Here is a 13,933-nt window from a genome sequence, read left to right as displayed (position 1 = left end):
CAGACTTTTTAAAAGAGGTCTGGCTGGTTACAATGTTGGGAGGATTTCAGTATCATGGTTACTTCGCAATTGAGTTTAACAATCTTGGCCTTGGTTGTTGACTGGTTGTTGGCCTTGAGAATCTTTTATTGTTTCTTAAGAACTTTTTAAATTCTATTCAGAAGTTCTCTTTTGGTCCTTGTGGCTTCCATGAAGGGCATGGTTTCTAGGCTCGGCGATTTTTGCTTCCTGGCTGACACTGGTCTGGTTGCATCTACAGTCTAATAAATGTCTTCAGTTTATCTGATGGTCACAGATAGTGGCTGAAGAAGAGGAGTATGAGTTTGGTTTCTTACAAATGTAAATATGTTTTCTCAAATTATGCTCATTTTTATAAAACTACCAATTTTAGGAAATGAGCAAATTCTAAGAAACCCCAAGGAAGAAAAACCTTTTTCAAGCAACCCTGGTTTTTTTGGAAACCTTTAAAAGCTTGTATATAAAAAAATAAAATAAAATAAAAACTTGTATATATTTAAAGAAAAATAATCTTTTGAAAGATTGTACAAATAATTTTTAAAGACTGCTTCCTGAATTATTTATTGAAATATAATTATAGGGTAATTTAAATCTTTATATCTTCCCTACATAATATGAATAACTTTTTTCTTAATGAATTGGGAAAGAAATTGATAAAATTTAATATTTAATATCATGACTAGTAAATAAGGGTAAATTGATGACATTTTTAAAATCAGATTTTTATTTGTGGCTAATAAAAATTATGGCTAATATTCCACTGATGGAGATTTTTTCTATTTCTTCCTTATATTAAAAAAAGAAACAGACATTTTCCCCCCACAGAGTATCAACACTAGGAAAGAAACAAACACCTCTTAAGCCACTGGACAATTTGTTTTAACATAAGAGAGAACAGAACTATTTTATTAATCCTGTAATAGGGTTTTCTTTTATATATTCTTCTTGCTTATTGGCTGTCTTTTAGTATCTCTCCTCACATTTAAAAAGAGTTTCAAGGGTTAGATTAAGGGCCTAAAGCTTAAAATCATTGGGGACTTGTTTGAATTAAAGTGTGTGCACTTCAGGGTGGGGGTGGGGGTAGATCTGGTGTAAGATTTGGACAGAGCTCAAATACCTACAGCTAATATTTGCACCTGGGAAAACACTACATACACGTGAGGGCTGTAAACTAAAACTCCCAAACTTTATTCAACAGAGATCAACACAAACTCAAAGATTCCAGTACCAGAGTTAAAGGCATGTCAACTTTAAAAAATGAAGATGGTTTAGGATTAAGAAGAATTAATCAATTGAACATTAAAAATAAATTTTTTTAAAAGGCAGCATTTGCACATGTGTTAATAACTATAATAATAGCGCTCTTCTGTCCAACCCACTAAAAGATTTTATTAACATACATGACAATTATTTGACCTTGACAGGAAACATATGATGTTATGGTGTTTTCCTCTTCGTATCTTTTTTCCATGTTTTTTGGAGGCTTTTAATCTAACAGTGTTTTTCAGCATGAACTTTTGAACCAGATTACCTATTAAATCCTGCCTTCGCTAATATTAAGCTATGTAACTTTAGGGAAGATAGCCTCTCTCTTCTCATTTTCCTCATCTGTAAAATGTCATAATAATACTATAGTGGTTAATAAAAGTATATCTAATTCAGAAAATTATAGCCATGAGGGAATACGTGTATAGCACTTAGAAGCATATCTCTCACACTGTGCTAAACAAGTGCAGGGGTCAGAATTTTGGAACTTTGGCAAAGGGTAGACTGTTCACAAAATAGAAATGATCAAAGCGGTTAAGTTTATGAAGCTTTTGGCCTTTTTTAGAGATTGGTAAGGGGGGCATCCTGTGCAATAATTTATTTTTTTTAAACAAACAGCCCTTGTCTTACAGAAAACTAAAAGTGATACCCTTGAAAGCTTATAATCTCCTTGTAACTTTTACTATTAAGAGTTCTTCTTTAGAGTGTTAACTTTTCGACATGCCTGGATCCTGACTTTCTCTGCCCTGGCTTATACTGGCCCTGCTGCTTTCTCCAGCATCCAGATGCCAGGATGATTATACAACAGCAAAGAAAGATGACCGAGGTACAGAGGGCCACCGGAGCCAGCCACATCTTTGAAGTCACAGATGCCCCATCAGGTGTCATGTCTTCATTCTCAGCTGTGTGGTTTCTGCTATTGGACCCCTTGGTTTTGTTTAGTAATTGCTTGCTACTGTTAAGTCGGGATGGACTAGGCCTATGAAAAACTTTTGTGTCTATGGGAACAAAGAAAGGAGAAATAGTCTTGTTATCTGGATTATTGATGAAATCAGTGCTGTGTGACACCATATTTACCTCTGTGGTAATGGAGTTATTCAGGAAAATGAGCCTTGCCCAAGAATCTGTAGTTAATTCCTTGGAATACCTAGTATTGTTTGTGTTGACAACCAAATCTTGATGTGTGGTTAATGACGGCATCTCTGTTGATGGTAGCATTTGGTTTATCACGGTGGTTTGTTGTTCATCTAAATGCGTAGCTTTTAAAATCCTTAGTCTGTCCCGGGTGTTAGATGAGGAACGGGTATTGAGATATGTGGGACGTGAGTGTTCAAAAACCAGCAAATCTGGATCTATACCTGAAAGAGAAATAAGGCATCATTCATTTTATTTTTTATTTCAAGGAGAGAATATCAAAGCACAGCTTGGAGAAGTCTTGGGTTTGCCACCAAGTTAGTGAACTAAGCTTAAGTTCAAGTTCTACTATTGCATATTTCTGGAAGGCTTAGTAACGTACCGGCCACATTTGAATTTATCTTAACTTTCAAGAACACTTTCTGTTATAAACAGCTGGCTACATCATGGAGGATTCTTTGTGTCTGCCAGGGCTTCTGGGTAACAATAGCCAATGTCAGTGCAAGAATTGCAAAAAACAGTAACCATTTGAGATATGTAGCATCTCAAAGTTTTAAAAAAATAAATAATACAGAAGTATAACTGTATTCAAAATCATGAGCAAAGCCCTCTGTCTCCTCCCTTCCCAGTTCCTGAAGGTATTGACTTTGTCTTCAGTATTTTCTCTCTTGTAAAGGAACTCCTTTCCCTCTGACTTCAGACACAAGCAAATATTGCTCTGTCTGTAAAGGGGAGGGGGAAAACTTCTCAACAGCTTTTCAGTTGTCTCTCCTATCAGTTTCTGTCTCTCTCCCCCTCTCCCTCTTGACATAACAATATCCATTTCCTTTCTTTGTTGTTTGCCTTCTGCCATCTTGTTCCATCCACACTATTCTGTCAGAATTATGCTTCTGAGATAATCAGTAGTTTCCATATTTCCTGGCCACCTCATTGTTTTGACTTCTTTTACCCTCAATTCTGCTGGCTATCCTTTCCCTAAAATTCTCCTCTTGTGACTCCCTGGAACGCAGACTCTCTTGGCACTTTATCTCAGATTGCCTGTTTCTCATTTTTTCTTTCTTTAGCTGGTTCTCTCCTTGGTCCAAACTGGTTGTGTGCTTTCCACAATCTTTAGTCTGTTGTCTTCTGCTGAGTTTTCCCTTCATCTCACCCCTTCACACCACACACACACACACACACACACACACACACACACACGAGTATCCTCATCGGCTGTCACCATTATGTCAGTGGCACTGAAATCCATATCACCTGTTATTTCCTCTTCCTTGGTCCCTGGTCTCATTGCTCCTGTGGTCTACTGAAGGTTCCCACCTAGACATCTCATGTCATCACTAAACAGTCCCAAAGCCAAAATCATTTTGTCTGGCTCTCTATCCCTTTCAGTGACCTCACCAATCTTCCATCACCCAAGCTGGGATCTATGTACTGCAGAGCAATCTTTGACCCCTCTCTCTTTTCCTTCATCCAAAAAGTCGGTCCTATCTGGTTCTCTCCCAATGTGCCGGTAATCATCCCTCCTCTTCATTGCAGTTATGGTCACCTTCTCCGGATCTAATGCTTCCCTGACTAGATATTCTAATTTGCATCCTACATATTATTTTCCTAGACTAAAGACAATCACACTCATCACTTTAATGATGACGTTTTCTCACTAAATGCCTTTGCTGGTTCTCTGTTGCTGACACAGTCAAGCCCAAACATTGCTTTGTCCAAAACACTTTTGTAACCTGCCCTACCCTATCCTTACCCAGATTTTCATTGCAACCCCAAAAGTGCCCCTTTTGTAGCCAGACCTGTGTTCTACTCTCCCGTCGTGTGATACAGAACTCCTTGTCTTGCCTCTGCCTGGCCTCTTCCACGAAGCTGCCTCCGAATTTAGCTTTCTTTAGTCTCCTCTTCTTTTGAGTGCTTGTACTTGAGGCAGTATCACACATTTTTGTATTCAATTACGTTCTACACTAATTGTGAGCCTTGTCATATCAACCAGATTGTAAGAAACTCGAGGGCAGAGATACGGCTGCCATCTTCTGCAATGCTGCTCCGGGCCTGAATTAGGTGTTCGGTAAGTAAAATCAATGACGAAATTTATCGCCTTTGTGTCTGGATGGCAAAAATCTATTCTTTCACGTTTACCAATTTGCACCGTGTGTTTGTATACATGGGCAAGGTACGCTTAAATGTGTATTTATCTAAAATAATGGTTATCTTGGTTTTCTTGGGACCATTGGTGGGCTAATGTATGTTAGTAAGTGCATTTCCTTGTCCTTGACATCAATCTTTGTAGAATCCTTGTGTACAGTGTCTGTCCATAGACCTCAAAACTGCCACTAAGCATTTTCTTTGTTCCTAGTAGTACCCTTAACCCCTGCAGTAGGAATGCCTTTTTTGGCTTTTGCTGGGGGCTCCTGGAATAAAGGTAATGCTTAAGCTCTTCTTTGATCACGTATGATTTGTTATCATCTGGAATGAATTCATCATTGCTGAGCATGCCAAACTAAAGCAAATTTACTTGTAGTTTTCTGCCTGGATGCCCAAAACTTTTCCACATAGAGATCATGGGAAAATAGTGGTTCAGGTTGTTGCCAGCCAGTTTCTAGGTTATATATCTCTACTAGAGCATTACCAACATTCTTTTTTTTTTTTTTTTAAAGATTTTATTTATTTGAGAGAGAGAGAGCGCGCGAGAGCACGCACAAGCTGGGGGAGGAGCAGAGGCAGAGGCTGAAGCAGGCTCCCCAATGATCAGGGAGCTGCTACCTGGGGCTCAATCCCATGACCCTGAGATCAGGACCTGAACATAAGGCAGAAGACTGAGCTACTCAGGTGCCCTACTCACAACAGTTTTTTTTTTTTTTTTTTAAGATTTTATTTGTTTATTTGTCAGAGAGAGTGAGCACAGGCAGACAGAGAGGCAGGCAGAGGCAGAGGGAGAAGCAGGCTCCCTGCTGAGCAAGGAGCCCGATGTGGGACTCGATCCCAGGACGCTGGGATCATGACCTGAGCCGAAGGCAGCCGCTTAACCAACTGAGCCACCCAGGCGTCCCCATTACCAACATTCTTCACCATAAATACAAAATGCACAAATCATTACCTTCTGTTATGTTGTATAAAATGGCACTGGTTCCGGGCTCTAATATGCAACTCTCCAGTGTGGGGCAGTGAATATGGAGGCAGTTGACATTGTCATGCATGGGATCATGGTAGAAGACAGCCACGTTACAGGAAACTGAAAGGAAAAGTGCATCTGCAGATGGTTTTGGCTTCTCCCAGCTGGAAGAGCTCTGAGTAGCTTCTATTTCTTCCAAGAACATGGCATTCACACCAGTATATTGCAGGGCTATGTTCAGACATCTCACAGAACATGGTGAACTACAGTAACTGTTTCTATGAATGTGGAAAATACCCTTTGCAAAGAAACTATCCACTGATTTTCTCTAATCTTTCACACATTCCATTCCACACAGGATTACCTGGAATCATTTTCCAATCCCAGGATTTTATGTTCATGAAAAGTTCAGTTGGCTACAGAAGCCCTTGGGGCTTATCAGATTTCTAGTTGCAGTGCCCTCTCAGAATGCTAATGCACTGGAGTTCACCAGAGAAAGAAATACGAAAATCAAGTGACAGATGTTGTAACAAAAGAGGGAGTCATGGGAAGGCAAAAACTGCAATTACTGGGAGAGACCCAGATGGTAGAAAGGCAGCAGGCTGGGTGAACGCTACCCTGACCCTGATTATAGGGGAGCTCTAGCCCCATGTTGCAAATCACACATCCAATGGAAAGCCTATTCAATGTCCTTTAAAGAGGAAGAGAGTCCACTGACAAGGATGTGAGCATTTGGAATTCTAGTGGGTGGGGGTACATCACTGATGCTATCCCCCTTCTCCTAAATAACTTTGCTCCATAAAATGCATCATGTTATTTCTGGAAACCCTTAAGTCTGATTTGCTGAGTGCCAGTATTCAGTCTGTCCTCCCTAAAGTGCAAAACAGATTTTCCTCCTGCTGCAGTGTAGTAGGAGCCATGCGCTGGGAAATATCCATTGACCAAAGGTATCAACTTCTTTAATAAAATAAGATTACAGAGGGATAGCATACAATTACCAGACCTCAGAGTATCCCTAAAGCTGTTGTGGAATTGTGGTTGGCCAAACTTTTGCTGCTTCCGTGTAAGGTTAACTGTGGGGAGCTCTATCCCACCCCTCCCCCGTTACCTCTGGACCAGCCAGAAGGATAAAGAAGAGGGCAGAATTCAATGAATAATACATTGCTAATACATTTTAGATTACAGATGCATTCCCTGAAGACTGGGCTGTCAAGTTCAAGGGAAAGGATTAAAAAATATTCAAATTTAGACATTTAAATTTTTGATAAGAAAGTAGTTGATGCTATAAAGAGAACAATTTTAAAAGAAGTTTTATATTCCTCTTTGTGTACGTTTTAGAGTTCCAGCTCTGAACAGGTTAGCTATTGCAGGACTGTGGCTTTTTAAAGTTCTGGCTTCCAGCTAAAAACAGACGTGTGTTTGTGCCCTTTCTTCTGGAGGAAGAAAACCACAACTTGGAAGCTATAGAGCCTCTAAAATCATGGAATTCTACTGGATGCTTACAGTATCCCTGGAAGTCCGGAGGACACAGTTTCCCCGCAATGGACAGTCAGGTAAATTGATACCATGGGAAAATACTGAAAGGTACACCCCACTCCCCCCAACCTTCCCTTGAGGCTTATGGGAATTAGAAGCATCTTTAAGGTGAGAATCTAGATTGGCAGCCTTTTCAAAAAAATTTCCCTTTGGGGCACCTGGGTGCCTCAGTAAGGCGTCTGCCTTTGGCTTAGCTCATGATCCCAGGGTCCTGGGATCAAGCCCTGCATTGGGCTCCCTGCTTAACGGGAAGTCTGTTTCTCCTTTCCCTCTGCTGTCACTCTCTCTTTCTCTCAATCTCTCTCTCTCAAATAAATAAATTCTGTAAAAAAAAATTTTTTTTCCTTTAAAAAATTAATTGCTCTCTTGTGTACCTGATTAACTTTCTAGGGCTTAGCCTGGGACAGCTTCTCACATTGTGGTCAGTTTACACCCTTGGGTAGCCTCAGTCCACATCCCAGAAATCTGCCATGTGTACTTGGATAGGAGGCACCGGCAATTAATAAGTCGGTATCAAACCATGGAAAGAAAGTGTGGAAGAACCAAGAGAATTATTTTAACGTATTGTGTTGCTTTTGCTATTTCTTTCCAAGTAGCTTTAAAATCTTGGAAAAATGAAAAACAAATGAAAGTAGTCTTTAGACAATTGTAACTGGAAATTCTGCAATAATGAAATGTTTTCCTCATTATAAACCTTGATCATATTACATGGGTGATGCTTAACTCTGATTCTGGATTTCAGACAAAAAAAAATCAGAATATTTAAAATATATATTTCTTCTCTTCCTTTTTGCTAGTTGACATATATCTACCTATGTCTTTCAAAACATCAATCACAATCTAAATTCCTGCTCAATGCAACCCACATTTGCTCAACACAAGCAAGCACATTTCAAAAATTTGAAATATTGAGATCACCAAAAAAAGTTTGAAAAGGAAATTATTATATATTTTTTGGAAATTATTATATTTTTGAGACCAAATATACCATTTTGGGGGGCTGTGGAAATATTGTTAGTTAACCCTTGAGGAAATAGTTTCATTTAGCACTTTAGTGAAGAAAAGAAGATTCTGTGTTACCTGTGGGTTCCATGGCACTCTGGATCATCACCAGATTTGTAAACTGAGCCAGCACTGATCCAAATGGCAAAGTCAGTCTGAATCTCTCTCCTGCCCTCCCCCATCCCCTTGTCTCTCCCTCATCTTCCCTAGTCCTGATCATCTGTTCCCTGGAACCTCTGCCTAGGGCTCCTTACTTAGGTCTTCACTTTATAAGTTTCTCCTGATTTTTGCTCAGGCATATCATTGATACTTACCATCCTTCCTAAGGCAGCAGCTCCTGCTGCATTTCTGGCCGGTACTTTCAGAATAATACTTCAGGAACTGAGCTCCCAGCTTCTGAGACTCCTCCAGGTCAATCAGAAGACCTGGAAAGCGACGGATCCAACAGTCTCTATAAAAAATGGTGGGTGAGCAGAGAGAGTCTGAGGTCCACCTAATGCTTAGTAGCAGCACCAAGGCTGTTTCCACCACTGCCACGTGCATTTCCCTGGTAGGAAGATCGGGCAAGAAGTCTGAGTTCCAGAAAGACGCTGAAGCTGACCATCAGGGTTTAGGACAGGTTCTGGAACTTCGAAGCTGTTGCTAAGGGACTCTCCTGGAGAGTCACCTTCTAGAAAAGTGAAGCCATTCTTTGACTGCATATTGATTTTTCTTTTGTTTCTTCCCAGCTGAGCCCTAGGTGAACATTTGACTTTCTGATGTTAATTCTGAACATTTTCCAGGCCATTTTGATACTCTGTCCCTTACCCTCTTGAAGATGTGGATTCTCTTCTCTGCTTTTCTTCTTTCTCTGAAAGTGAATAGTCACAGACACCTCTTCCTAAGTAAATATAAAGACAAGTGGAAATCCTAGCCTAGAGTCTTTCTGAGGAAAACAATAATTTAGTCACTTGACGTCAGATAAAGGAAGGATCCATTACACCAGAAACAAGACATGGTTTTGTAAGGGGACTGTTGTATGGTTTTAAAGAAACCTGTGACTGCAGACTTTTTAAAAAAAATTTTACCCCTATGGATTTAAGTTCTGGTATTTACGTTCACCAGAAAACCAGTTTGTGCCCTGGTTTAAATTTTTTGTTTTTACAAAAACAACAACAAAACCTTGAAAGTAAATGAAAACTGAAAATGAAAAAAAAATTAATTTTACAGTGATTTTGAAAACATTGAATGTGGATATGTGGATCCTGGTCACTTCTTGGAGCCAGGCATTCCCCACCCCCCACAAAGGTCAACCACAGGCTTTCTTTAAAAAGAGCAAATGAAACATAACAGTGAAAATTGTGAAGAAGTTCAGAAAGCGGAGGAGGGGGGTGGGGGGTGGGGACGGTTGCCTGGGTGGCTCAGTCATTAAGCATATGCCTTCCTCTTGGTTCATGATCCTGATGTCCTGGGATTGAGCCCCCATTGGCTCCCTGCTCAGTGGGAAGCCTGCTTCTCGCTCTCCCACTCCCTCTGCTTGTGTTCCCTCCCTCGCTCTGTCAAATAAAAAAATAAAATCTTTTTAAAAAAAGTTCAGGGGTGCCTGGGTGGCTCAGTGGGTTAAAGCCTCTGCCTTCGGCTCAGGTCTTGATCCCGGGGTCCTGGGATCAAGCCCCACATCGGGCTCTCTGCTCAGCGGGGAGCCTGCTTCCTTCTCTCTCTGCCTGCCTCTTCTGCCTACTTATGATCTCTCTCTGTCAAATAAATAAATAAAATCTTTAAAAAAAAAGTTCAAAATGGGGGCTATCTAATCTGTTTTCTGAGATTCTTGTTTGCAAGTTATAAAGGATACTTCTTTGTGAAGCATATACAAAAACGCATAGTATCTATGACTAAAGCAGAGACAGTTGCTAAGAAATGTGTATTAGGGAAATGAAATGGTTTTAAATTTCTAAATATTAATAAAAATCACTTCAATTGCAATGCCAAAACATTTGAAAAGATACTAAAGGAGGCAAAAATGGCCTCTCACTTTTGTGAAGGTTGTAGTTTCCATATCCCATGATGATGTCCAGGATGACAAAGTAGTTCAAAACATGAAACTGTTGGGTTTTTATACCCATTTTTATACCAAGCATAAGTGAAAATCAGCTTTTGGCATGAAGTATGGCTGAACTGCTCTTTTCAAAAAAAAAAAGATGAAGCTTTTTCTATCCCGTGATCTGGGTTTCTTTCATACCTTTTGCACAATGACTCATTCACTTACTTGACACAAAAATGTTAACATTCTTTGAATTTTCATTTCTCTACCTGTTTTGTAATAATAGCCTATCACATATCCTTTAATTTTTAGAAATATATGATTTAATCATCAATAATAAGCAAATAATCAAAGGACTGAATAACTTTTAAAACAAAACATTTTACTTTCTCCTAAGCAAAAATTATAACATGGATTAACTCATAACCTTGCATAAGCCACCTAAAATATACTAAAAATGATTAATATGTTATTCTATTGAACTTCTCATAGAAAATAAGTTTCAGTTGCTTACCTGCAAATAATCAGACCATTCTGTCTGTTCTAAGGAGAAAGGGAAGAGAGGTTTCCTGATGGCAAAGTAAGCGACAGGTGAGGAAAAAAGATTACTCCCTTTTTCTCCATGAGGTTCCATAGATACAGCAATTAGTTCATGCCCCGGGGACATAAACCAGAAAGTCAGCTTTCTAACCTTCTACCCTCAGTGTCTTTCAATCACATTAAATGCAGTTTCTTTTGTGTGATATAGAATTCCTTGAAGTTCTCATGTATCCTGCAGGGATAATGGAACAACCCATAATTGCTTAATCCTTTTGCTGTCAAATGGTGTTCAAGTAAAGATCAAAGTTGCATTTTTAAAGAATCTCCAAGTTCCAATGTAAAAGCGTGCTTTAAAATTTTTAAAACAATTTTTTTTTGGTGATTGCATAAACATTCAGTTGGAAACCAGGAACTTCTTAGAGCCAAGTATTTTGAAAAGGAGAGATAGAAACTGGACTGCAGGGGCAGAGGGAGGAATCCACAATGGGCTGAGAGATGTGGCCCAGAAACATCTAGTCTCAAAATTGTCCATGTGAGATGAAATTACAGAAACCAGAAAGCAATTCCAACTCTGAATAAAAAATTGCTATATAGGCTTTTATAGATTTTATCAAATATTGAGAACTGTTACACTATTGCAATGCAGTGATATATTGTATTTATTTCCAACTGGGTGCTCTTAAGAGGGGTTCAAAGATTGTGTTCTTACTTAAAAACCACACTTTTCTTCCAAGAGCCTGATTCAGTTGCTCTAGTCTGGGAACCAGAATTCTTATAAGTGTCCCAGGTGATCTACTAAGATGTTTGGAAAACACTGACATAACACTGACTGCAAAAAAAAAAAAAAAAAAAAAAAAAGGAAGTTTTACTTACATTAAAATGCTCAATCTGAATTAAATATGAACATTTTTAAAAAAAATATTTATTTGAGAGAGAGAGTGCACACATGGGGGGGGTCAAGGTGGGGTAGAGAGTGAGGGGGAGGAAAAACAGACTCCCTGCTGAGCATGGAGCCTGGTCTGGTGGGGGTGGTGTAAAGATGAAAGGGGTTGGATCTCCTGTCCCTTCCCAGAGATCATGACCTGAGCCAAAGCCAAAAGTTGGATGGCCAACACACTGAGAATCACCCAAGAGAACCTGAGCCATTTTTAAAGAACTGTACTACTTTAAAGTCATTTAAATTGTCCCACATGCTTGCATGAAAGGAAATATTTCAGTTTTGCTTATTAAAAAAGAAACGGAAATAATTTTTATTAAAATATTTTGCTTTTTATTAAATTGATATATGTTTCACTTTAAATATCCAAACTTCTGGGGCACCTGGGTGGCTCAGTCGTTAAACCTCTGCCTTCGGCTCAGGTCGTGATCCCAGGGTCCTGGGATTGAGCCCCACATCGGGCTCCCTGCTCCGTGGGATGCCTGCTTCTCCCTCTCCCACTCCCCCTGCTTGTGTTCCCCTTTGCACTGTGTCTCTCTCTGTCAAAATAATAAATAAAAATCTCTAAAAAAATTAAAAAATAAAAATAAAAAAAAATCTAAACTGTACAGAAAAGCACAAAAAGGAATAAAAACTACAGTCCCATAGTCTTAACACTTTCATTAACATCCTTCTAGACATCTCTATAGAAAATAGATACACATATGCCATTGTAAGTAAATGGATTCATAGTGTTCTAGAAACTGTTTTTTAAAGATTTATTTATTTATTTTAGAGACAGAGAACATGAGTGGGAGGGGCAGAGGGAGAGGGAGAGAGAATCTTAAGCAGACTGCACACTAAGCACGGACCCCACTCAGGGCTCAATCCCATGACCCCGAGGTCACGATCTGACTTGAAACCAAGAATCTGATGCTTAACTGACTCTGCCACCCAGTTGTCCCTCCAGAAACTGTTTTCTAAAAACCCAGGGTAAAATTATATTTTTCAGGGTTTCTAAAGAAGGATCTACATGTTCATCCAAAGTTGTAATGGCTCTCCAGTATTTCATTCTACACATGTATCAAAATTTACTCTGTACTTCAGCTTCCTCAGCTATGAAGCAAAATAAAAAATTGTATTGTAATCCACAAAATCACTGACAATAGTACTTGGCATATAATAAACACTCAATAAATGTTGGCTACTATTACAATTATACATTATGTTTTCCAATTTTTTATTATTAAAAGCAACACTGTGATAAACATCTTGTACTTAAATATTTTTTTTCCTTCTCAGTCATTAAGTTTGTATTTTCTAGAAATTCTTAAAGAAACAGCCTGTGTCTGACTCTTACTGTGGTCTTTTGTAAAAAGATCATAATATATAAAGTGTCTGAAGTGAGTCATAGTACCACAAAGGCCAGTCTTTATTATTCATTGTTCAGTCAATAACAGATCTATAAAATTATACCACCAGTTATATATGAGCAATATTTTCATAAGGCTTAGAAATATTTTAGATCTTTTGTAAATGAGTTTATATTGCTTTGACTTTGCATTTCTAGCTCAACAGAAAGCTCACTGTGTAAATAATAAAAATGATTTGATCTTTTAAGATACTTCCAATCCTAAATGACATTATTATCATTATCAGGGTCAAAAAGCTTACAGTTTCAGTGCCTGGTATTGTCAGACTCACACCCCAGATCCCTGCCCAAGCTAATCTTCCTCTGATAATATTACTGTGCGTGAATTGCCTTTCTGATGTGCATCATTCTTTGAGTGTGATTTTTTTGGGTCTCTTTTTAGAAGGCAAGAAAATACCAGTCTGAGGCATATCCATGACGTTTGGAAACAAAAGCATCCATTGGTGAAAGACTCTAAAAGGACAGGGAAGAGACTAAGAGCCTGTTCTTCTTGGCTGACCCACTGAATCTGGCATTGTTGCCGATGGAGGCACAAATAAATCCCAAGCCCAAGCCTCTTTTATAGAGGGTGTGCCTCCCAGCAAAATTTGCCAGTTTAAGGCCTAATACTGGAGGTGGCACTTTACTTTCCCAAAGAGGTTGGTAAATTCACGGTCAAACCACCCCCCCCCTCCCGAAACTTAGAATGTCTTGACTGCACCCTTATAGAGAACAGAAGTGTGAGAAGTTGCTTGAGCATGGAGTTTTATCAGTAATGATTTAAAGTTCAAGGAACAAGGTGAAAACATAAAGTTCACAGATTTAAAAAAAATAGATGAATAAGGCAAGTCATAGATCCATCCTTGTCTCCTTCACTTTTCCCAGGGAGGCCAGAATCTACTAGAATTTTTTTCTATGTCTTTAATATGTTAGTTCCTTATCCATGGTGGATATAATGGAGGACAACTCACCATGAGGCAA

The 13,933-nt window shown here is 39.0% G+C and overlaps 1 protein-coding gene across 1 annotated transcript; it reads right to left on the bottom strand.

The window, feature by feature from the left end:
- Positions 1–1,983: 1,983 nt before the first annotated feature.
- Positions 1,984–8,608, bottom strand: MANSC4 (MANSC domain containing 4; the record flags this gene model as incomplete). Its single annotated transcript, XM_080810236.1, has 3 exons — positions 1,984–2,642; positions 5,513–5,647; positions 8,380–8,608. The coding sequence occupies 3 exons, from the start codon at positions 8,606–8,608 to the stop codon at positions 1,984–1,986; spliced, it is 1,023 nt and encodes a 340-aa protein (XP_080666362.1).
- Positions 8,609–13,933: the final 5,325 nt, after the last annotated feature.

This window comes from Martes martes (assembly GCF_963455335.1).
Source record: "Martes martes genome assembly, chromosome: 8".
NCBI classification, from domain to species: Eukaryota; Metazoa; Chordata; class Mammalia; order Carnivora; family Mustelidae; genus Martes; species Martes martes.
The sequence above is the reverse complement of the archived record's forward strand: the minus strand, read 5'-3'. Positions and strand labels throughout refer to the sequence as shown.